This window comes from Pteropus medius, unplaced genomic scaffold (genome assembly GCF_902729225.1).
Source record: "Pteropus medius unplaced genomic scaffold, Ma_sr-lr_union100, whole genome shotgun sequence".
Classification (NCBI taxonomy): domain Eukaryota; kingdom Metazoa; phylum Chordata; class Mammalia; order Chiroptera; family Pteropodidae; genus Pteropus; species Pteropus medius.
In genome coordinates this window covers 691696-718015 of record NW_024349799.1, presented here as the reverse complement: position 1 = coordinate 718015, position 26320 = coordinate 691696, and the positions used below count along the sequence as shown (strand labels likewise).

General features: G+C 33.7%; 1 protein-coding gene across 6 annotated transcripts in view; it reads left to right on the top strand.

Moving 5' to 3' along the window:
* The window catches only part of RALGAPA1 (Ral GTPase activating protein catalytic subunit alpha 1), a 211538-nt gene that overhangs the window by 178304 nt on the left and 6914 nt on the right, over nt 1-26320 (top strand). For 3 of the 6 annotated variants that reach the window (XM_039885673.1, XM_039885670.1, XM_039885671.1), the window contains exons 39-40: nt 23543-23667; nt 24258-24288. In XM_039885673.1, coding sequence (XP_039741607.1) covers nt 23543-23667; nt 24258-24265 — 133 coding nt within the window. In that variant the 3' untranslated portion in view covers nt 24266-24288. The remainder of the gene's footprint in view (nt 1-23542; nt 23668-24257; nt 24289-26320) is intronic. The other 3 variants (XM_039885675.1, XM_039885669.1, XM_039885672.1) reach the window with 1 other exon arrangement.

Sequence of the window (26320 nt, the reverse complement as noted above, 5' to 3'; positions counted from 1 at the left end):
GTTGTCTTCTCTCTGACCTTTGCCTCTTTACAGTTCGCTTGATGTTGATGTTCATCTTGAGGTTAGTGTCCTCTACCATTTTACTTAAGACACAGTTGAAAAAATGCCTTAAATCTTTGGGGAAAATGGTGAGAGAGATTAGCTTGTACTACAAAACTGTATTTGCCTCTTGTGTCATACAAGAACTCGATTTATTGAGCAAACACAAACTATATGTGGCCTAAGGTTCAAATAACATTTAGGATGCATACCAAGTACTTAAAAAATGCAGAATTAAAAGTGTTGGGGATATTACTTAATTTCTTTCTCCTGTACCTAAATTCATTCTCTAGAGAGCTATTTCAGATTTGCATGTTACTCTAGAGGTGTGAGAGCTGGATTCGCAGTTAGAAAACATTGATTTTAATTCAAGCTCTGCCTCATGATCTTGACCCAGTAATAGAATTTCTAAACCTTACTTTCCTCATCTGTAAAAAAAGATTTTAATACCCATCTTGGAATTGTTGTGAAGATGAAATGAGATCATGAATTTAGATGTTGTTAAATGAAATAAGGTACATTATTTTGTGCAGTGATTAATTCTGTTACGTGTAAAGATTACAGTCAATATAAAATAATTCTACCCAACACCAACGAATTGCCTAATTGGGTTTTTATGTTTGCTTGGTTGGTAGGTTAATTGATTGAATTGGATTTTCAGGCCTGCTTCATGAAGTTCTTAATAGTTAAACCTTGCTGAGATGTTAATAGATACCACATTGGAGAAAATTCTCAGAGGAAGAGAGATAATTTCAGATAGAAACAGTAAACATGAACACTTTATTTGCATAGCAAATATGAGCAGTTTCTATCAGCAAAGTCACTTTTACTCAGAGTAAAAACATTAAATCAGACAGATCAAACAAGTTTTTCCTGACTTGAAAGCTTGAATTCAGAAGCTATATGGAAATTATTTTCTCATACTGTTTAAGTATATAGTAGAGATATTCCTAATCTTTGCTAATCTGTAGAACATAAAGTCATCTTTTACTAAGATTCAGAAAGTTCTATAAATTCTGAATGTTGGGAAAAATAATTTCATATCGGTGGATTACTTGAATTTTAAATAAAAGTTTAATGAATTACAACTAGATGTTTTTTATTATAAGATATTAAAATATAGATATATCTTTTAATTTTAAATAACAATATATATTTCAGAAATATGTTAAATTTTAAAATGTATGTTTTCGACCAATTTGGATAAGGAAAAAAAGCCTGTGTTCTAAAACAGATCAATAAAACTTAACAGAAATTACAACAGAATTTGAGATAGAAGTAGGCTTTGAAAACCACCAGTTACTACTTTAATCTTCATAAGAGAAGTGAAGGGGTAAAAGAATATATAAGAAACTCAATTATATTTGTATAATTGTACTACTGTGTCAGTTATTTTATGCCCAATAAAAGTACCCACTAAGATTCCACAGCATAAATTGTGCTATTTATGATCATTAAGTACAGTTTAAATTTTATCCTTGGAACATCCTCTGTAAGTATGAATCTAATGTTGTTCGCTAAATGAGGACAATATTGATTGTCATATGCTGCCCAAATCGATCATGCTGGCAGCCAGAATTACAGTAATCTGTCAGTATTGATGACTGTCTTTCAAGCTTTGAAACCTCTCCTTCACTTCACTTGTCATTTCTTGCATTACTTGTACTTGAAAAGCATTTTCTTGAAATCTCTGACTTTGTTAGCTAGGTATTATTTTTGTCTCGAGCTCAATTTGTTGGTTTGAGCATGCAATTACAATTGAAATGTAACACTGGGGAGAAAGAGTAGGCAGATTCTGGGTAACCATTGGACCTGAGGGTATTTCAAGTTGATTTTAGCTATCATTTATTAGTTACCTGTTGAGAGAGAGACAGAGTTTTGGGTTTGGGGGCAGGAGGCAGTAGTTATTTGTTTTATATTATTTTTGTTTTGGGATGGTGTTTCTTGGGGGGGAATTTTTTGCAATGGTAATAATTTCAAAGCTTTAATTTCATGATCTTAGCTGTCATAACTTTCTTAAATACAAAATTTAAAACATTTTGATTCTAGACATTTTGACTGCAAATGTTAAATATGCTATCATGTATGTGCTTTTTCTTTTTTAATGTTAGATTTGTTATACATAGAAAATTTCAGAAGTTACAGCATCTAATCATGTTGTATTAGGGTTCTTAGAAAAACATAATCGATAGGATATGTATATACATACATACGTAGAGAAAGATTGATTTTCAGAGATTGGCTCACAAGATTGGAGGACTAGCAAGTCTGAAATCTGCAGGAGTTCCTGAGTAGAGTTGATGTTGCAGACTGAGTCAAAAGGCATCTGGAGGTAAAATTCCTTCTTTGGGGGGACCTCAATCTCTTAAGGCTTCAACTGATTGGATATGGCCCACCACATTAGGAGTACTCTGCTATACTCAGTCGCCTGATTTAAATGGTAATCACATCTAAAGAATACCTTCATAGCAACATCTAGACTGGTGTTTGACCAAAACTGGGTACCATCACTTAGCCAAGTTAACATAAAATTAACCATCTCACATGTCCTATTAAGTTTTTCTTTTTAACCTTTTTTACTGCAATATGTAATTTGAGAAAAATATGTAAATCTTAGATGTACTGTCTGTGAATCATTACCATTTAACCACCACCTGGTCAAGAAATGGTATTATACTGCTTTTCTATCAAAAATATTTATTGATCACTTACATGATAGTGGTAAAGATTTTGAAGGAATTGCAAAGACAAATCAGATGGTAATCTTGTCTTCAATAAGCTTATAATTTAATAGGGGAGAGAGTAATATGTGCATTAATAATTATGGCACAAGATACAATGTGTCATAGTAGGGTTAGAGATAAATGCTGTGGGAGTCCCAAGGAAGAAGTCATTACTTTGTAGTAAGAAAACGAGAGAAGAGTATATAGAAAATCTAGGCCTCAAAGGACGAGATTTTAGTAGATGGAATGCATCATGTCTGTTATAATTCCTGTAATTGATATTTTGGGGCTTTATGTATATGTGTATATGTATATAATATATGTATAATATTCCAAAATGTACAGTATGGGGGATGTTCTAAAATTGCATCTTTAAAAAAACACTTTCTTCCTAGGCTTAATATTCTTTCCTGCCAAACCAATATTATTTGATTTCTTCTAATCTGTTTAGATTTGACTTTTTCTTAAATGCCAGAATTGGGTTTCTGTTTAACTCTATCAGACAAATTACCAGAAGTCAATGATCATTCTTCAATTAGTCACAGTTTGTTATCCCTACAGTTCTCCTACTCAAATGTAAAGAACCTGATGCAAAAGTATGAGAGCCAAAATGAAATGAAATGTAATTGATTGGCTCTACTAATGCAGTTTGCCATTCATTATGATAGAACATTATAAAACCTCTTAGGGAGGTTCATCAATATTGCTGCCATTTCATGTTAGAAGAAAGTGAATTTATTGAGAAACTACACAATTTTATGTATCTACTGTCTTTTGTAGATCATTACATTAGAAGATAATATTGATAAGTATGGATTGCACTTAGTTTACGAATTAATTATATTTTAAATTTTGGAAGCTGATTGTTAGGTTATAAGCATGGGCTTCAGAGTCTAGAATCACTAAATATGTACTGTCTTTATGTCTAATTTTTATTTAATCTGTTAAGAGTACCAAACTCAGGATTGTTGTAAGTATTAAAATGAGATATTCCACTTGAAGCACTAAGCAGCCTGTCTGTCATATAGCTACAGCTCAGAAAATGGTAGCTACCTGGTAGTTGATGATGTTATCATTATTATTGTCCTCTACATTGACACTGGAAATATTCTTCTAAAACACAGATCTAAGTATACTAAAAGTTATGATGGCTCTTGACTTTTTATTGAAATTCTTATCTAAATTCTTTGACTACCTACAAGCAATTATCGTTAGCTTACCCTCCCAGCCTCATATTTCTCACTGTAGTTTGGTCAAACATACCTGTACTCCTCCCCAACTTCGCCCCATCCTTATACTCATCTCCCACCACACTGACACCCAGGACACCATATATGTATCCAGCAAAACTGTATCATCCCTAAATGCCTTCTCTTTGAGGCCCAAGTTTTTGCACCAAGAATGCCCTTCTCTTTTCCACCTAATATACTTATTTTGCATGGCCCCAATAAAATAACTTTGTAAAAACAAATTTCCTTCACTAAGCAACCCACTGCCTCATAACTTTTTTATTGTACTTCCTATGTGTGTGCTCATATTCATAAGTCTTACCCTGGTTTCACTAACTTCTAGCACAGTGATAGGTGGCTAGTAATTTGTTATAAAAGTACAGGGTAGATGGACTCATGGATGGGTGAATTCTTAACTATTCATTTTTTTCTCTTTAACAGAAAATTTGTAGGCATTTGCCAATGTACTTTTAATAGTAAGTTCATTTGTTTTTTTGTTGTTGTTATAATTTGTGGTTTGTATTAGTCTAGGCTACAGTGTAAGAGCATGCCAGATAAATAAGAAAAAGGAAACCTAGGAGCAGTATGAATTGCCTCTGATACAAGCCAGAATAGCAAACACACAAGGGTTTTGTATTTTGACTAAGTAGTCAGTATATTTTTATTATAGTTTAATGAAGATGATTTTTCAAAGTTCAGTAATTAGTGAGTTTTTTCCCTTCAGTTCTATGGGGGAAGAATCTGTTAAGTGAGCTAAGTAAGATACCTTTGCCTTGATGACAGTAACAGATGAGAGTACAATTTGGTATCCTCCGCAGGAAGAAGGCAGCACATGGCTGTAGCCTTGAAGGCTCACACTTCCTGCTGTAGGGCAGGGAAGGTGGTAGCCACAGGAGAGTGGCAGGGGACAGCTATGGGAGTCTAGACACTGCTAAGGTGCTCAATGGTATTTCTTGAACTTTTGCATCACCTACATCATTAGGAGCTCTCAATATCTTGTAAGTGCCATTTGTTCTATACACTTTCTAAATGAAAGTCTTCAACTTCATGGACAAATTGGTTATTTGTTAAATACTCTTAAGATCTATTATTATGGTCATGTTCATTCTTCAAAAGAAGAAAATTCTTTAAATAAAACGTCTCCCCAACTACAGATTTTTTAACCTCTGAAATATTTGCAGCCCTCATGACTTTGGTATTAATCATTGTAGTGGGACCTAAAAGCAGACAAACATCCTTATTTACCTAACAATCTGCTCTGTAATGGGAGCATTTAAATCTCCTGTGTAAAAGACCTAGGCATTGCTATTGAAGAATTTCTTGCTGAAAAGCTTGTGATTAAATATCTCTTTGGCCTGAATTTTGCTGCTAAACCTTATAGTCAATGTATGCACACAGAGTAATATTTAAACAGGAGCCCTGAATATGTGCAACATTTCTATCATGACTCAAATACAGCAGTTTAATTTGTTAAGCTATTCTTTTCAAGGAATGGTGATATATGCCTGTTGATATTGGTATTTTAAGAGGCTTTATTATAATCCTTCTAGGAATATTTTATTGCATACATTCAAAGATGTGAGTTTGGGTCTAACAAATCTGCCTGTGTCCTTTCAAAAAAATATAAAAGCAATAAATATAAGTCTGATATGTAATAAAATTTGATAATGAAGTTTATTCTATGGGATTGAAACCGGTATGTCTGAAAATAGCCATCTCTTAATGTTCTCCAGAGACTTACCTTGTTTAAAGTTTTACTAATGTAGGCTAATAATTACTTTGCTTATATTTAAACTATGGGAACTCACAAAAAGGACTTCAATATATAAACCACATCTATTTATATTATTGTATTCTAGAGATATTTAAAATTTTTATTCTCTAAGAACTCAGTACACTAATGACAAATTTTTAAGTACTAAAAAAAAAAGGGCTATATTTCTTCATCCAAAACATCTTCACCCAAAAAACTTGCTAAGCAATTTGGACCTTTCATTTATTCACCAACATTTATCGACTACCTACTTTATAGGAGATGCTGTGAGAGAAAAGCTAGGATTAGAAATACAGTCACTGCTTTCAAGGAGCTTACAGTTTGGTGGAGGAGAAAGATAGACCCCTGTGAGATGGATGGATGGATGGATGGATGGATGGATGGATGGATGGATGGATGATGTGTACTCTGAAGAGTCCAACAGTAGTGATAATACAAAGTAAGATGGTAAAGGTGATTAATTTTTATTCAAGTGAGAAAGGACAATAGGGAGGAGAAATTGGGATTGGCTTTATTGAGGAAGCAAGTTCTACTAATTACTTCAAAGACATATGGAACTTTGCCAGGCAGACAAGGCCAGAGAAGAGCTTTTTAGGGGTAGGACATGGACATGGAGGGATAAAAGTGTGATGTGGTGAAGAAATACAAAGAGTTCAACACTGAGTGGTATAAAGCAAAGGGAAGAGTAATAGCAGATGAGATCAAGAAGTAGGTCAGAACCATATAATGTAGTCAAGCAGAAAGAAAACCAACATAAACTTGGTTTTCTAATGTTACTGCCAGTAATATAACATTCATTGTCTAATGTGATAGTTCCTTCTGCTTTTATATAATTTTTACCTGTTGAGTAGCAGCTTGGATGTATTATTTTCCTTTTCTAGTAAATCCTTTCCAAAATAAGTTTATTAGATTAGTATTTAAATAAATTCTCTATTTCTTATAATAATTTTATAGTAATTGCCAGGCTAATAACAGTAATAGCTAGTGTTATTTTTCTTCATGAGACTAAGAAGGTTTCTGTTTGATTATCTTTACACATATTTGCCATTTTAAAAAGAGCATTTGAGATTTTCATAATTGTTAATTTTGTGATAGAATCTTCATTCTTGCATAACAATCGTTTTATACTTTTACATGTTACTGATAAACGAATTTTTTTCCTACTCTCATAGTACTATGGCTTCACGGCAAAAAATAGCAAAGGAAAAGAAAGCATTACTACCATCTTATCTCTTCTGTCAAATCCAATGTGACAGTATTATCCACATATGCAAGTAGAGTCATATCAGAAAGACGATAGAGAACTCTTATCAGGTGATGGGCAAACTGTTCCCCAAAACAACAAAATTTGAAGTTTCTCTACTTCTATCTTTTATGAACTTCTCAGCTATGGTAGAACTGGGATTTTTTTCTTCTTTAAACCCTTAATGTTGTTGATATTAGTGATGAGGGTGCCCTGGCATGCTCACATTATTAATTCACCACACCTACCACATAATGTGCAAGTTTTATTCTAGTCTTTGTTTAAATATAAAAGCAGCAGTAGATTCAGATGCTATTTGGGGATTTCAGAGCAAAGAACGAAGAATGTAAAGCTGAAATTAGTCTTTAACCTGTTTGACATAGGAATTGCAGTGCTTTTAATCCATTCTTTTCCTTTTAATAAACATAAGGGCTTTTGCTATTGAATTTTTAATAACAATAATGGAATTAAAATTAAACTATGGGTCACAAATCTCCCCATTTTCTTCTAACTGCTTTTCCTCTCAGACACTAGAATACAGCCTATTTAAATCTTAACTTTTGCTTGCCAAACCACTATTACCGTCCATCTGTTCATGCCAATTGTAAAGAAGGTTCGGTTTTTAGTGAAGCTTTGCATTTCACATAAGGTATGTGAAGTGAAATTTCACAAGGGACATGATGGATCCTGATTCTTAGTGATAAACCTTTGGGGCCATCAGGGTTGGCATATGGTCCAGTATGATATGAAGGCTTGGGTTCCCTGGCTTCACTTCTTTGGCGTGAAGCTGATAAAACCTGGCTCTTGAGTATTATTTCACTGGACACCAATCATGGGCAGCAGGAACTGCCCATTTAACTCTCTGTGGGAAGGAAGCCCAGAGAGCATTCACAATGGTACCATTGTTAAGTTGCAAACTGCTCTGAACAGCTTGACAGCACTAGGGAGGAGGGGAAGGGGTTGCTTTACTAATTGCTGTTCAGAAAACAGAAGGAGCAAAAATAGCTGTTGTGGAACTGATGTTTCTACATTTACTTACTCTCTTGATAGGAGTGTTGACTTTTATTTAGCACATACCTACTATCAAAAAGAAAGCAAATATATACGTTTAAGCAGCCACTTGTAGTAATTCCTTGTTTACATGTCATTTTTAGCTCACCCAATTATAGCAGAGTAAAAGTCAGTTTAGCTTTATGATACTTTTTGTTTAGATGAAAATTATATTTTTTAAATCTTTGTAAAATTTAAAATAAAGGAAAGTGGATTAAAACAATATATCAGGTAAGGTTAAAGACAAATTTGGCTTAATTTCCTTTACAGTGTGCTTTTTAGAATTCCCAAATATCATTTGAATATATATAAGCTATATTAATATAGAAATGTAAAGTAATTTTATGCATAAAGTTATTGGAAATAACTTTTCCAGTTGCAAGTGCTAATGCACTAAAGATAAAGTTGTTGGCAGATCTTAAAGTTAAATATCAGATTTATCATTTGAATGAGTAACTTGTAACTGTTTCAGTCATTCACGGTCATTATCTCTTTCTTGTTTAATTCTATTTTGAATATCTTTTAAAATATGAGAGTTGTTTCTCTTTTTTTTGAAGCATTGTATACCATGGTATTTGTCTAAACACTACTCTTGGCCTTTCCATTTTTTTCTGATCAGTCTAATCACATAGTTGGTGGTTCTGATGCAAAGAAACAGTGTTCTGCAACCTTTAAAAAAAAAATTAAAGCTTATTTCAGCTCCCAGGATCCTGAACTTCATAGTATATTTCCATAGGTGATTTTTTTTCAGCTGAACTTAGTTTGACTAAATTATATTACAATATTGTAATTTGTAAAACATGTCCATTCAAAGAATCAGAGGGAGATATTTTAAGAAAATGTTTTTAATCTATAAGTTTTTGAAAATGAGATGCTCTTGCTAAGTTGGAGGAAAACAAGATGCATGTTTTGTAAAATTAGTAACAGTCTGTAAAATTTACTAATATTCCATCTCTTCGTGTCTCCTTAAATGATTTTAGTAAATGGGCACCAGTGCAATATTTCAAAAACAGTAATTCATTGAATGCCCATTCTTCCTTTTACTGCAGGATAGATTATATTTAAGTCAAGATTAATGGGTAGATTTTGATGTTAAAGTCCAGTCTCTAAGCCTGTCACTCCCCGGGGGCATATAATGCATTAAGTGTAAGCCAATGTACCGTTTATCATAGATTCTATGACACTGTCTTAAATGACAGTTTGCTGTACTTTGTAACTACTTACCATCATAATAAATCACTTTTTTTGTACTCTTGATAATTTTAGCATTTAAACAAAATCTTAATTAAGTTAGGTAGAGATAACACTTAAGTAATTGTACATTGTAAAATTTCACTTATTTAGTTATTTTTTTTCTTTTGCAATCTTCTGACAGCCCAAGTTTAGTATTTAGTTCAAACACATAAATTCGTTTTCTCAGCTTTAATGTACTAAAAGGAACACAAAGTGATTGTTTCTAGTCTCCCCCTTCCTGTTTTTTAAACTCTTACTTTAATACTGGCAATTCTGAAGCAGTTCTCTTGACTATGAAAGTCTCATTATTAATAATAATATTTTCAAGTAGCTCTTATAAAGAATGAGAGTCCATAATTTTAATTTCCTTAAATTTGAGATCCAAAGTAACTTAGTTTTTCTTTTAGATGTTTTTCTTCATACAAATACCGTGAAAGTGAAATAGATATACATATTTAATAATTATGTTAGTGCTTTTTAGAAACCAGTGATTATTGGATTATTAGGAAGGATCTTCAGAACCTTAGGTAGATTTAAATTTTTAATCCTATTTAAGATTAATATTTTTAAATGTATTTACATGAACTTTGGTAGAATTGGGCCTATCAACTTCTTATTTAATGTTTTCATTTAGTAATTGACTGATTTATGAGCAATTATATATGGTCCAAATTTTATTCAACTCCAGCTTTCAATAATAGGACTATGCTCACACTGCCTTAGCACCTGTTATGGATTTTGAGTCATCTGGCAGCCCATGGGACTTAGATAAAGAAGTACCAGGTGTCCTGCCTGTCTCCTAATTGAGACGCAGTGAAAACAATATAGACTTGGCAGTATGGTTAAAAGGATGGATTAAAGCCCAGCTTTGTCTGTTCTGACAAATCACAGCTTTTCCTTCATGGTGTAGATAGTATCAACTACTAAAGAATTTCATTAATATAAGGCATCATAAAAATTATACACTGTAATTTGGCATAACCTGTTGCAGGCTTTCAAAATTTCTGTTAACATAGTACAAACAAACACTATTAATACCAAGATTTGTGCTATTTATTTAGGGGAATCTTATTTTTACTTCTTGTGAACTAGGCGCATATTTCTTGAAGAAATTAGTTACTATAGGAAAGAAATGGAGTGTTAATTTACCAAGGTAAGCAGTATAGTTTACATTCATCTTTCAAATGAGTAGTGCTTATTAGTCAATGGGATACTTCATTGCCCTGTATAGTGCAGGAAAATTTGACACTTTACTACTGATAATAGCAGCCATGCAATCCTTTGAGATGTACTTGCAAAATGATTCTGTGTTCTGTATCTCAATAAAATTCTTATATTTTATTATTTTTCCAAGACCTGTGTAATGATATTGCCTCAGAATGTTTGAAGATACTTCAAGGCCTTTTAGAACTGTATAGCCAAATGTGGTTTTCTCATTTTTATTTTGGAGCATGCCAAGGATTTTTACTATACTATATATGATATTTAGTATATAAACAAACATTGTTCAAAACATGCCAGTCTTAGAATTTAAGCTGATATTTATTGTGTTGGCCATCCTTGAGCTAACTAAAATACCCCTTACACCTTTTTTTTTTAACTCCATACAAAACCCAGATCATTGAGATTGGATGTAGAAAGAGTACTGGACTATTAAAAAAAAACCAAGGTTCTAGTTCTAATTCTACCAGTCAGCAGCTTTATATTTCCAAGCAAATCTCTGTTGGTATCCTCCATCAAGGCAAGGCTTATTGCTGAATAAACTTTTTGCTGATTTTGCTAAGTTTTCTGAAAGTAAAGTTGATAGATCATTGTATCCTTCTAGTTCAAACAGCCCTAAAATATTCTCAATAAACAATGCCTGGAGATAAACCCACTCAAGATGGCCTTTTGAAAAACCTAAATATTTGCATTTCTAAGTGTTATTTTTCAAGGATATTACCCCTGTTATGGTGTCTAGAGCAGTTTTGGAAATCTGTCTAAAATGGTTTTGAAATTACCTTTATTCGATTTTATCTATGGACACTTTTCACAGAGTTTCTTCCCTTTTCTCTTTCTCTATAGATGGCCACTTAAATGAATAGAATTAACTTACCAAAATTCGTTGTTTCATCATTGTAGAATTATTTAAAATTTTTAATTTTTTTAATTAAAAAAATTGTCACAACCAGTAGGACAAAATGTTTATTTCTATCCTAATTTTAGTGAACTGTAGCACTTTGAACATTTAGAGAATCTTTTCCTTTAAGCAATTATAATTCTTTTGAGAAGTTATCCGTTTTCTCTTACTGTTTGACCTTACCTGTGTGCTTTATTCACTTTTTTAATATACATTGTTCTTTATTCACTTTATTTCTTCCAAAGAAGGTCAGCAAGATCAAGGGTAGGAGTGGAACCAAACTCTTTCTCACAAGTAAGATTTAAACTCTCTATATCTAATCCTAAGAAAGTCCCAACTATATTTGCCCAAAGGGTTTGCCTCTGGAGAGCCAAATTGGGATTACAGGAAGTGGGCTATCTGCATAACAGTCTACTAACAAATTTTATTTTTCTATGATTTATAAATAGTCATTGAGTACTGCTGGGTCCTGTGTTAGATGCTAGAGATATATTAAAAGACAAGAAGATATGGCCTCTGCTCCCATGACATTAGTCTACCCAGTAGTTTATTAGGAGGACAAGCACAAGGAAGGAGCCACACTTGGTGTTTAACAACTGGCCCTCAAAACTAGAGGGAGGCCCCAATTTGTGGCATTTGCCAAGTTCAGTGAAGTGAAAACTCCCCCCATAGCTAATTTCAAGCTACCAACCATCTTACAAACTTCATGAATATTGTTAGTAGTGCTCTCCAACGTTTTTTTTTCAGTCAGTAGGTAAGACTCTCCCTTTTCTACAGTGACATGTTTGTGAAATATTAATAAAAAGAAAAGAGATGAAATTCCTAAGTGTTAAAACTACAAAGAAACCACAGAAGTAAGAGTGTAAGCAAGTGCTTACTAAATTAGGAATTTCAGGGCCTTAAATCCCTGAGGCTATGATATTCAGCACAGATCTAAACACTGTATACTTTGCCTTTACTTAAAAAGGAGCTAATAGTTTTTTCTTATTAGGAAACAAAACATTAAACCTGAATTTAAGAGGAAATTAAACAGTGATATGTCTTTGAAGTCTGCTTACAATTATAATTTTTATGACTCCTTTTTGTGAAAAATTATATTCTTGCAATATACAATATACATACATACATATATATACATATACACAAATTTCCATTTTGGGGACACTAGTCACAAATTACTTAATTTTCTTTTTAAATTATAGTTGACATACTATGTTTGTTTCAGGGGTACAACATAGTGATTAGACATTTATATAACTTACAAATTGATTACTCTATCTAGTACCCATCTGACACCATACATATAGTTATTGCGATATTACCAACTATATTCTCTATGCTGTACTTCACATCCTTGTGACTTTTTATAATTGACAATTTGTACATCTTAATCCCTTCCCTTTTTTTCACCCATTCCCCAAACCCCTTCCCAGCTGGCAGCCATTAATTTATTCTTTGTATCTGTGAGCTTGTTTCTGTTTGTTCATTTATATTGTTTTTAAGATTCCACATATAAGTGAAATCATATGGTATTTGTCTTTCTCAGACATTCCACTTAGCATAATGCTCTCTGTGTCCGTCCATAGTGCGGCAAATAGCAAGATTACCTTCTTTTTTTATGGCTGAGTAATATCCTGTTGTATATATGTACCATGTCTTTATCCATTCATCTATCAATGGATGCTTAGATTGCTCCTATATCTTTGCTATTGTAAGTAATGATGCAGTGAACATAAAGATGTGTGTATCTTTTTGAATTAGTGTTTTGAATTTCTTCGGATAAATACCCAAAAGTACAATTGATGGGTCATATTTTAATTTTTTGAGGAACCTCACTAATGTTTTCCATAATGGCTGCTCCAATTTCCAGTCCCACCAACAGTGCATGACAGTTCCCTTTTCTCCATATCCTTGCCAACATTTGTTTGATGATACCCATTCTGACAGATATAAGATAATATCTCATTGTGGTTTTAATTTTCATTTCCCTGATGATTAGTAGTGGTTTCTTTTGTTTCCCTTGCCGGAGGAAACATATCCAAAAAAATATTACTCAGAGTGATGTCGAACGGTTTACTGCCTATGTTTTCTTCTAGCAGTTATATGGTTTTGAGTCTTACATTAAGTCTTTAGTCCATTTCAAGTTCATTCCTTTGTATGGTGTAAGAAAATGATCCCGTTTCATTTTTTCCACGTATCTGTTCAGTTTTCCCAACATCATTTATTGAATAGACTGTCCTTATCCCACTGTATATTCTTGCCTCCTTTGTCATTCATTAATTGACCATATAAGCACGGGTTTTTTTTCTGGACTCTGTTCTGTTCCATTGATCTGTCTGTTTTTATGCCAGTGCCATGTTGTTTTAATTACTATAGCCTTTTAGTATAGTTTCATATCAGGTAGTATGATAACGCCAACTTTGTTCTTCTTTCGCAAGATTGCTTTGGCTATTCAGTGTCTTTTGTGGTTCCATATAAATTTTAGGATTATTCTAGTTCTGTGAAAAATGCCATGGTATTCGATAGGGATTGCATTGAATCTGTAGATAGCTTTGGATAATATGGGCATTTTAACAATGTTAATTCTTCCTGTCCATGAGCACAGTATATTTATACCTTCCTCAATTTCTTTATTCAATGTCTTATGGTTTTCTGAGTACAGGTCTTTAACCTCCTTAGTTAAATTCATTCCTAGGGGAGTTTTTGATGCAGTTGTAAATGGGATTATTTTTTTAATTTATCTTTCTGATAATTTATTATCAATGTATAAAAATGCAACCAATTTCTGAATATTAATTTTGTATCATGCTACTTTACTGAATTCATTTATTCTAATAGTTTTTTGGTAGCTTCATTAGGATTCTCTCTATATAGTATCATGTCACCTGAAATAGTGACAGTTTTACTTCTTCCTTTCCAATTCAGATGCCTTTTATTTCTTGTCTCATTCCTGTGGCTAGCACTTCCAATGCTATGTTGAATAAAAGTGGTGAACGTGGACATCCTTGTCCTGTTTCTGGTCTTAAGGACAATGCTTTTAGCTTTTCTCAATTGAGTATGTTAGCTGTGGCTGTGGGTTTGTCACATATGGCCTTTATTATGTTGAGGTATGTTCCCTGTATTCTCACTTTGCTGAGAGTTTTTGTCATAAATGGATGTTGGATTTTGTCAAGTGCTTTTTGTGCATCTATTGATACGATCATATGATTTTTATCCTTCATTTTATTTAAGAGGTGTATCACATTAATTGATTTGCAGATATTTAACCAGCCTTGCATCCCAGGAATAAATCCCACTTGATCATAGTATATGGTCTTTTAATGTATTGCTGAATTCAGTTTGCTAATATTTAGTTGAGGAGTTTTACATCTTTGTTTATCAGTAATATTGGCCTATAATTTTCCTTTTTTGTAGTGTTTTTGTCTGCTTTCAGTATCAGGTTTATGCTGGCCTTATAAATGGTTTGGGGAGGCTTCCCTCCTCTTCAGTTTTGTTTTGTTTTGTTTTGTTTGGAATAGTTTGAAAAGGATAGGTATTGATTCTTTCTTGAATGGTGAAATTCACCTGTGAAGTCATCTAGTCCAGGGCTTTTGTTTGTTGGGAGTTTTTTAATTACTGATTCAATTCTGTTAGTAGTTAATGGTCTGTTGAGATTTTCTGTTTCTTCCTTATTCAGCCTTGGATGATTATATGTTTCTAGGAAGAAATTTATCCATTCCTTCTACGTTGTCCAATTTGTTGACATATGTTCATAGTATTTCCTGATTATCCTTTATATTTTTATAGTGTCGGTTGTCATTTCTCTTTCATTTCTGATTTTATTCATGTTTACGCTCGCGTTCTCTCCCTCTTCTTCTCCCCCTCCCTCCCTCTCCATCTCAGTCTGACTAAAAGTTTATCAATTTTGTTTATCTTTTCAAAGAACCAGCTCTTGGTTTCATTGATCTTTTCTATTGTTTTTTTAGACTCTCTTCATTTCCACTCTGATTTTTATTATTTCTTCCCTCTTACTCATTTTGGCTTTGTTTGTTCTTCTTTTTCTAGTTTCTTTAGGTATAAAATTAGTTTTTCTTGTTTATTACTGTAAATTTTCCTCTTAGAACTGCTTTGGCTGTGCCCCATAGATTTTGGATCATTGTCTTTTCATTTTCATTTGTCTCAGGGTATTTTTTTATTTGTTCCTTGATCTTGTTAATTCATTCACTATTTAATAGCATGTTATTTACCCTTCATGTGTTTGTTTTTCAATTTTCTTCTTGTAATTGATTTCTAGTTTCATACCATTGTGATTAGAGAAGATGCTTGATATGATTTCAGTCTTCTTAAATTTGAGACTTGTTTTATGTCTTAACATGTGGTTTGTTCTGCAAAATGTTCCATGTGCACTTGAAAAAAGTGTATATTCTACTGCTTTGGGGTGTAATGTCCTAAAAGTATCAACTAAGTATCTTGTCTAATGTGTCATTTAAGGTCACTGTCTCCTTGTTGACTTTCTGCCTGGATGATCTATCCATGATGTCACCGGGGTGTTAGTCTCCTACTACAACTGTATTACTGTCAATCTCCTTTTACATTTGTCAGTATTTGCTTAATATATTTAGGTGCTCCTATGTTGGATATGTAGATGTTTACAAAGTTATGTCCTCTTTTTAGATTTATGTTTTTATCATTATGAAATGCCCTTCTTTGTCTCTTGTTACAGCCCTTTATTATTATTTTTTTTTTATGGCCCTTTCTTTAAAGTCTTTTTTTGTCCGATGTAAGTATTGCTACTCCAGCTTTTTTGTTTCCACTTGCATGAAGTATCTTTTTCCATACCTGTACTTTTGGTCTGTGTGATTTTCAGTCTGAAGTCTGGGTCTTGTGTAAGTAGCATATGTACAAGTCTTGTTTTCTTATCCATTCAGCTACCATATGTCTTTTCATTGGAGCATTTAATCCATTTACATTTAAAGTAACTATTGATGGCTATGTAGTTATTGCCATTTTATTATTTGTTTTCTGATTGTTTTTGTAGTTCTCTTCCTTTCCTATTCTCTGGATCTCTCGTATGTTGATACTCTTCTATAGTGTCATGTTTAGATTCCTTTCTCCTGTTTCTTACATGTCTCTTGTAGATTTTTGGTTTATGGTTACCATGTGTTAATATATACCAAGCTATGTTTATAGCAGTTTATTTTAGGTTAATGGTCCCTTAAGTTTTTTTAGACTATTTCATTTATTTCAACTCTGATATTATTGACTACCATTTTTACTCACCCCTTCCACATTTGTTTTGTCATTTTTATATCTTTTGTGTATGTTTATGTGTATCCCTTAATTTATTCTAATAATTACACATGATCTTCCTACTTTTGCTTTTTAACCTTTATACTAGCTTTATAGTTGGTTGATCCACTGCTTTTACTGTTTCTCTGTCAAAATTTTTTTCTTTCCTATATTTTCTTATTTATATTTTTAATATTTTTTTCTACTTAAATCCCTTTAACATTTCTTGTAATCCTGGTTCAGTGTTGATGAACTCCCTTAGCTTTTCTTTTTGTCTGGGAAACTCTCTCCTTTGATTCTAAATGATAGTCTTGCTGGATAGTGTAATCTTGATTGTAGGTCCTTGCTTTTCATCACTTTGAATAATTTGTACCAGTCCCTCTGACCTGCAAAGTTGCTGTTAAAATATTAGCTCATAGACTTATGGGAGTTCCTTTGCATGTAACTGCTTTTCTCTTTCTGCTTTTAAGATTCTCTCTTTGTTTATAACCTTTGACATTTTAATTAAGATATGTCTTGATTTGGGCCTCTTTGGGTTTATCTTATTTGGGACTCTGCACTTCCTGGACTTGTATGTCTATTTCCTTCTTCATGTTAGGGAAGTTTTCAGTCATCATTTCTTCAAATAGATTTTCAATCTCTTGGCTCTCTTCTCCTTCTCATGCCCCTGTGATGCAAATATTAGCACATTTGTTGTCCTAGAGGTCTTTTAAAACATCCTCATTTTAAAATTTTTCTTTTTGCTGTTCCAATTGGGTGTTTTCCACTACCTTATCTTCCATATTACCTATCTGATCTCCTGCTTCTTCTAATCTACTTTTGATACCTTCTGATGTAGTTTTACTTCAGTTATTGTATTCTTCATTTCTGACTGGTTCTTTTTTGGTTTCTGTCTCATTGTGTAACTTTTCACTGAGTTCATTTACTTTTTGCCTAAGTTCATTGAGCATCGTTATAACCATCGTTTTGAACTCTCTATCTGGTAGATTGCTTGTGTCCATTTTGTTTAGTTCTTTTTGTGGAGTTTTGTCCTGCTCTTTTATTGGGAACATGTTTCTTTGCCTCCTTATTTTGACCAATTTCCTGTGTTTGTTTCTATGTATTAGGTAGATCTGCTACACCTCCCTGTCTTGGCACAATGGCCTTATGTAGTAGGTGTCCTGTGAAGCCCAGTGGCACAGTTTTCCTGTTCACCTGAGCTGTGTACTCCAGAAGTGTCCCTTGTGTAGGTTTTGTGTGCCCTCCTCTTGTAGTTGAACCTTGATTATTGTTAACACATCAGTGGGTGGGATTGACCTTCAAGTTGACTGACTATGACTACAGTGGACAAGCTGTTGTGCACGGGGTTGACCCTGTGGAGCAGAACTTGCTTTAGTGGGGCTCTGGTGCCAGCTGAGTCCACGCTTTGGTAGTGTCGTTTGTGGAGCTGGTTTGGTGGTGCTCTGGTATGGTTTGAAGCCATTCACCAGGTATGTTCATTTTGGAGGCTCAAGGGAGGCGCTCCAGTACAGGCCAAGGTCAGCCGCCATTCATGCCCAGCTTTGGGCCATGTAATGGGAGCTAAGTGATCTGAGGTTGGTTGCTGTTTGTGCTGGGCCTAGGGACATCTGGGAGAGGCTGTGCTGCAAACTAAGGCCAGCTGCCAGTAGTACCAGGCTTGGGACTCTTTGCAGGGGACCATGATGTGAGCTAAGACCAGCCACCTCTGGTGCTGGAACCTGCTTAGTTAAAGCTACATTTCAGTCCAACACTGACTGAAGCTTATGCTGGGCTTGGGACCAACTGATGGGAATTACAATGCAGGTTGAGACTGATCACTGCTTTTGCTGGGCTTGGGGCTGCTTAGCAATATGTATGGGACACCTTGAGAGATTTTAGGCAAGTCTGCAGCACAAGCCGAGGTAGGCCGCTCCTATGGAAAAGTCACTGGAAGCAGCGTGGGCTGGAAGCGCTTGTTGGTTGGGTCTCAGAATCACCAGAGTAGGGTGAGCAGCATTAGCCAGGTTAATGGAGAGCTCAGATTTGGCACCCCTCTGTGCTAATGGATAAAGGTGGGGAGGGCTCAACAAAGGAGCAATGGCGCCTTCCAGTGCTTTGTCCCTAGAGATAGCCACCCTGACCCCTGCCCCTCCAGCCTTCACCTTGAAGCCAGTCAGTTCAGTTCCTCCCCATATGTCCCTGCTGCTCTTCAGGCTCCCATCCCTGCACTGGAACCCAGAGCAAGTCAGTTGGTGCAAGAGATTGAGTTTGTGCAAGGCTCCTCAGAGGACTGCCTAGGATTCCAGCAGCCCTTTGTCTCACTCATCTGCAATCCTTGCCTGTTTTCACAGCCAGATGTTATAGGGACTCCTTTTCATGGCACTGGTGCCTTGGGCTAAGGAGCCAGGTGTGGGGCTGGGACCCCTTACTCCTCAAAGGGGACCTTCTCATCCAAGATCTCTCCCGATTCTTAATCGTAAGGAACCTGCTTATTCTATATCTCCAGCCCTCCTGTGAATCTCCTTGCAACTTCTTTATATCCTTGGTTATAGGACTTCTATTTAGCTAGTCTTCAGATGGTTCTCAGTGATGGTTGTTCACTAGTTGTAATTTTGGTGTGCTTGTGGGAGGAGGCTAGCACACTGTTTACCTACTCCACCATCTTGACCAAAAGTACCCACAAATTACATTTGAGCTAAATGTTTGTGCATCCTACTAGGCTTGCCATGGAAGTGGTGATCACAAAACTGAAAAATTTGCCTGACAGAAAAAGCAATTCAAAATTATATTAAGAAAATTATTGTGGAGCATGAAGGGTTGTTGCTTTAAAACAAAATCTCCCTTTTATTTATTCTTTCTATACATTAGTAATGTGGTACTAATTAACCTTTGCAGTATTTTTTCATATTATCTTTTTCTCATTAGAAATCAGTGTCCTCACATTCAGGTAAGTGCAAAGTCCTTCTGTACATACTACAAATATTACAAAGAGTTATTGGACATGAATACAAGTATATTTCTTAAACTGACATTGAAAATTGTCCTCATGAAAACAGCACCTGCTGTTTACAAACATTCAACCCAAAGGTCAAAATAAACTTTATTCAGCACAATTGTACAGGGGACTTTTGGGTTTTTATATCCTTTATCTTTAGCACTGCTATGACATAAATAGGAGCAGCTGGTGGTATCCCCATTTAACATACAGGTAAACTGTGGCAGAGAATTCAGGACTTTCCAGGACTGGGCTGAAATAGAACCCCAATTTGACAGCTGGTCTTGACACAGTGACAGAGGCCCACAAATAATTTTATATATAAGTTTAAAATCAAAAGTACTACTTAAAATGAATAATGTTAATTTTATGAATTACAGATTAGATTTAAACTATACTATAGAAAATATTGGTTCCTTTTATTATTTTTAGAATAGTAATATTCCTTCCCTCCTTTTCTGCTTTTGCTGAAAGTAGAAGGAGGATTAGTGGATAATTATATTGCTGTGATTGCAGCACCTGTGTGTTATTTCTTTTGATTGGCTAGTTCTGTATTAAAGATTCCTACCAGCTAAAAGTCTCCCTCATCAAATGTTTTTTTTATTAGCTAGTTTTGGCTTGGGTGGTTTTAAATTTACAACAAAAACCTTCTTAATTCAACTTAGACTTGTACTTTAAATTTTGTTCTGGATTTGTTAGTATACCATTATCTTTTTTTCTATCTCACCCATTTCAGTTTAATTTCAGTGCCAGCGGCAACAGGCACTCACAGTAGGCACACAGTTGAGCTATCCTGTTGGTGCTACCCATCAAGTTTGTATATGCCACTCAATTTTGTAAGTCCTAATAACTCTTCCCTAGAGAGCTGCCTTTTAAGAAGTGTCTAACCTCTTATAAGGAGATACAAGAATTAACCACTTTGGATTATGGTTACCATAATCCAACACTGTTTGGAACTTTATCATTATCTCAGTCACCACATGAACCTTGTTTGTGGACTCAGGACTATGGTTTAAGTACTTAGAGTTCATTAAATCACTTCAATACTATGTTTTCTGAAGTAAAAAGGGGGAAAGATGTGAGTACTATAGATTGAGTTGGTTTGTTTTGATCTCATTTAGCCACATCAAATTTCAAAAATTATAAAGAATTTTTATGTGAGTTACCATAGACTATAATTATTTACTAAGCTAAACACTGTTTTCTGAAGATAACTCCCCCCAAAAAGGAAACTTCAGACATTAGCTTGCCTAATAAGTGTTGGTTTTTCATTTAAATTCAACCATGATTCCTTCTTTATGTCATTTTAGAAAAAAAAGCATTGTTTTCACTAATGAAGATATTTTGTAATTTTATTAAATACGTCCTGTTTTTATACAAAATGAGTACATTATATTTGGAAATTTTTAGCTCGTATAGCTTTATGTTAAGGTTTCTTCAGAGCTTAATAAATCACCTTTTATGTAGTGAAATAGAATTATATACTCTAAAATGTATTTTACCTAGATAGTCATTTCTTGCTTTAATAAATTTTACTATGCTGGAAATGTCCTCCCTGCTTTAGAAATATTAACATTTGCTTAATTTTTGTGTAAATTCTAAATATAATAAGATAAAGTAAAATATTTCATTTATAGGCCCTCTAAAAGTAGAGCATTTTAAAAGCAGGTAGGTGTCTCCACCCTACTTTTCATGAAGCATTTTACCCATTCAAGCAGACTTTTAAAAACAGCTTGTTTTGATAGCAGACTGTTCTCCTGTGGGCCTTCAGCCTTTGCTTCCTGGCAGCACCTTTGGTGCGAAAAGAGAGTGATCAATTGGGAGACTATCAGTGCCAGCATGCATAGAGTGATAAGTTAACACACCACTGGGAATTTCTAGGGCCCACCAAGATACTTCACTTCTAATGTGCTAACAAGCTCATTTTTCTACCTCTTGCCTCTTCAGTTATTTTTTTTCTCAGAAGAGCTTAGAAGTTGAGTGCATCAGGCATAATGAAAAGCTCTGTAGGAGGGAGAAGCAATAACCCCATTTTTCCCTTTTCAGCCAAATAGAAAATTAGTTTCTGGTAATACACAAAGGCCAGTATTTTTTGTACAAGGGGCACTGCTGTGAATCAAAGGACTCTATTAACTGCAGAAAATTCGGCAGCTGTGAATCTCCCCCAATGAAAAAAGTACTTTCCAACAAGTTGTGAGATATGTGGTATTATTTAGATTGAACCATCAGTTTCATCCTCTTCCATTTATAACTATACACCCTCTTTTGAAAGTGTACTATATTTCTTTTCTATGTTAACACTCAAAAATGTCTATATGATCTTTCCATAACATCCTTATCACTGTCATTTTAATATAGCATCTTGTGTTGCTACCCATTTCCTAAGTAAAATTATTTTGAAGTTCAGCCCCAGTGTATAGTATTAAAAATAATGGATAGCAAGGAATTGGGATTCAGATTATTTCAATATTTGATACATAAATTGTAATACAAGGAGCGTACTCAAGACATTTAGGGCACAAAAGACATTACAGTGTAAGTCAAGCACCTAATGAATATGTCTTAATAACCTTTTGTAAATGTAACTGGCTGTGGTATCTCCACTGAATTAGCATTTTTAATTATCTTTCTCAAATTTTTTTCTTGGTCTCAGTGGTAAACTTGGGCTACAATTTCTAGAATTGTAAAATTACAATAATTGAATTGCAATTTTTTTAAAAAAGGAATTTTGAGGAGAAAATATTAAAATTTTTGGAAAAAATCAGTGAAAAAAGAACCAATAGTCAAATTTTTTTAATATACTTATTTAAATGTCTTGTGTAAAGCCTATCAACATAGCACACTGAGTACAGCAGGAAAACTTTTAAAAGTTGTAGAAGAAAGGTTAACTGATTTCTCAGTTCAGGAACTATACGACATGAAGTCAGCATGTGAGTTTTTCCTGATAATTGTATATTGCTGCCTGCTGCTCTACATTTTGACAGCCATTTCCATAGTTGCTTTCGTGAACAACAGAAATATTCTCTCTCTTTCTCGCCCTCTCTGTGCTAACAGCACAATCAGGCCTGCTGAAACAGGAAGCCTGGAGTGGGTTGTTCAAAAGCAACAACACTTCAAGGTACTGGTTGCTTGTCAATAATATCTGAGAAGGAAATGTGGTGAAAGGGAAGTACAGTATTTTTCTGTCAGTGTCAGTGCCCTGTAGATGCTTTGTTAGACAGCATTTAGGAGTCCTGTGGACTCTTTGCAAATATTCCTGCTTGTTTCAGTGTTATAATTGACTAGGTATTTTTTCCTGACATACAGATTCAACTATGTATTTATCTTAACCGCATGGAGTTATTCAAGGATTAGAGCAACAGTAGTCTTCCGTTCAAAATAAGAACAATTGTTGGGGGAAAATGCAGAGATTTTAGAAAAAAAAGGAAGATACGCAGGAATTTTTCACAATAAATCTTTACAAATGAGAAAGATAGAATCTCAGACGTAGTATTTTAAGCAGCATTTTAATATTTATTGTGTGGCTTTTCAGAGTAAATCTGCAGCTCGAAGCTGATTAAAAAGGCAAAATGAGCCTAGGCTGACCTGATAGCAGTGGAATCCTTTCTCAAGTAAACTTTCACCTCTCTTCCAACAGTTTAGTATTATAATTATTTTCTGATAAATGACTCCCTGTTAAGCTGCCATTTATAGCAGTATCCTGAAGTATAAACTTACGTTAAAAACTGCATTTTTACTCTTTACAAAGCCATGCTTTTCATATATGCAAGAACAGTTGTGAATAATTATATTTATTAATGGCTTAGCAATCACAGTAGTCCTTTTTGATGAGATTTATTCTTTTCCAATGTAAGCTGCCTTTAAGTTCATCCTTAACTAAAGGAAATCAGCTATGAGGAGAGAGCGCGATACCTGCAAACAATTGTCCAGCATCACTTAGAACCAACGACATTTGAAGATTTTGCAGCACAGGTTTTTTCTCCAGCTCCCTACCATCATTTACCAGCTGATGCCGGTAAGATTAAAAACAAGTATTAGTTACTTGTCATTACTGGAACTTAAAATGCAATACCCTTTTGTTCTAAAAACTCTTAAAATGGAAAACTTGGTTGAATAAAATTCCAATCATTGGAATATATTTTTCATCATTATTTAATATTTGAATTTGGCCTATAAATTTGATTTATACTTTCTTTTACCTAAATGGAGTTTCTTTAAAAGTCAACAGTCTTCATGAAAGTACATGCACCACATTTTATCTGAGAGAGTGGGAGGTGACTGTTGTGTTTCATGGAATCATTACTGAAGTATCTGCAAAAGAAACAAGTCGAGCATGCACTCTGTCAACTTTAGAAGATCAAATTTTATGGCCAAGAATATTACCTTATCTCTGATTGTACAAATAAAGTTAAATAACTTGTCTAGATTTAGAAGTACTTAAAACTGAATTTTTATAATATTTAAAGATTATAAGAGGGTACTGCATTTTCACTATTAACTAATTTTGAAGAAATCAGTAAGTAAATAAATGACTCATGGCCTTCCTATTCTGTAATACTTTGCACTCCTTATGATTGTTTCATTTATTTTATTTTCCCTCTTTAGATCATTAAATATCAGTTCTGTTTATCTGAAGGTAAGACAAAGTGTCAACCAAAACATTCTTTGTTCTTTCCCCACTTCCTTTTTTAAAACTTAGCAAGCACTAAGCTTGTAACTCCGACAATAAGCAAACTTAACACTGCCCTGGTTAGTACTAAACATTTCAGAAATTGTCACTAAATTTTTTCCAGAATTATACTTACTAACCCAAGTCTGCATGAAACACTAACACTGGTTCTGGGATAAAAATAACTAATAAAAACCCTTGACTGAAATTAGTTACATCTTGTTGTATTGACCTTTTTCGTTTCTCAGCATGAAAAAGTAGTACTACTGAATTGAAATGATGTGTCTTTTTATTTTGTAATGTGTGGCATTGTCATTGGATATCTTAATTCATCAAATAGTCATTCTGTTGTGTGCCTTGCACTGTACTAGGCACCTGAAATACAAGGATGACTTTTGTTATAGTGAGCCTTCAAGTTCTCTTTTACAAATTTTCTTTATATTAGACAAATTTATAAGGTACAGTACTCCTTTTCTGGCCTTATTTGAAAAAAAAAATTACTGTAATTCTCAATTGAGGCTTAGTTGATGAAGAAATTAAAGCTGTCATTCCTGTCACCACTTAATGGCCATTATAAAAATAATTTTACCAAAAAACTTAGAGCCCTTTTGATTAATATTAAAGACCTAGCACAGAGAAAATTATATTAGACTAGGTTGAATCTTTTGAAAGATTTAAAAATCTAAGATTCACTTTAGTGGACTAAAAGATGGTAAAAGATATTAACAGGAATTAGCAACAAAATAAAAACTAAGTCTATCTGGAAATTTCATTTTTAATAGCATATCTGATAAAATAGGCATTATTAAAATAGATTTGAATAACACTTTGGTGTATCATATAGCAGAACTATAAATTTCATAACTGAAAAATATTGATAATAGGACCATGTTCAGACTAACTTCTCCCCTTAAATGTATAAAGGCTGTCAGTCTTCATGTTGTAGTTATTTACCATCTCGAGTCTTTCATGTTCCTCTTTCTAATGTTCTTTTTATATTTTGCCTATTATCCTGCACATTTCACCAGATATATAATATGGGAAGTAAGTAGTAGTCTTACTTTCTGAGACATTAAGTAAAAGATGTTACAGCAACCATATCAAGGCTCTGCTGGCTTCATTTTTTAATGTATTTCACTATATCATTTATTCTACAACTTGTTTAACATAAAACTTACAGTTAAATAGTAATGAATTCCAACATAAACCTCATACCATGCTACAAATTTTTTTCAGTTAATTTTTAAAAATTGTCTTTGCCTTTAGGAACCATTAGAAACATATACTCTAATTTTTGAGAGGGTGTTTTTACCTGTAAATAACTTGGTCCAGTATTACCAAATTCATTTTGGGGGGTTTTTTTGCAGACTTTTATAATGTTATTAAACATAGAAATTTTTAGCAGAGTAGTCTTCAGTTCAACACATTATAAAAACAAAATATTTACTCCTACAGCAACAAAAACATTGTTACCTGAAGAATCTTTTTCTTCCAGTCATCTCAGATTTTAATTTTCTTTCCTAAACCATACCTGTACATATGGAACACCCTTTGAAGTTATAAGTCAAAATGGGAGAGAAGACATGAAATAAACCACATATTAGCAATATATACCTGACTTTAAAAAATTACATAGTAGCATAATTCCAAGTAAAATAAATCTTAAATATCCTATACATACTCTATGTATATAAAATAATACTGATCAATACTAATGCAATAATTTGAAATTGTTTTAAAGTAATGCCAGTATGACAATCATATAATCAATCCTATAATTCTATTCAGTGGGACAGTATGGAAAAATACTATTTAAGTTGACAACTTGATTTAAGATTATCTAAAACTTACTTTCTGGTTAACAGTAATGTACCAATTGTGATGTAATTGAAATCCAAAAGAGGATTTTTCTATAATTTTTAGTATTTGAATAGATATGAAAAACATTTTTGGTGTATTATAGTTGATCCATAAATTTCATAACTGCGTTTTCTCAAAA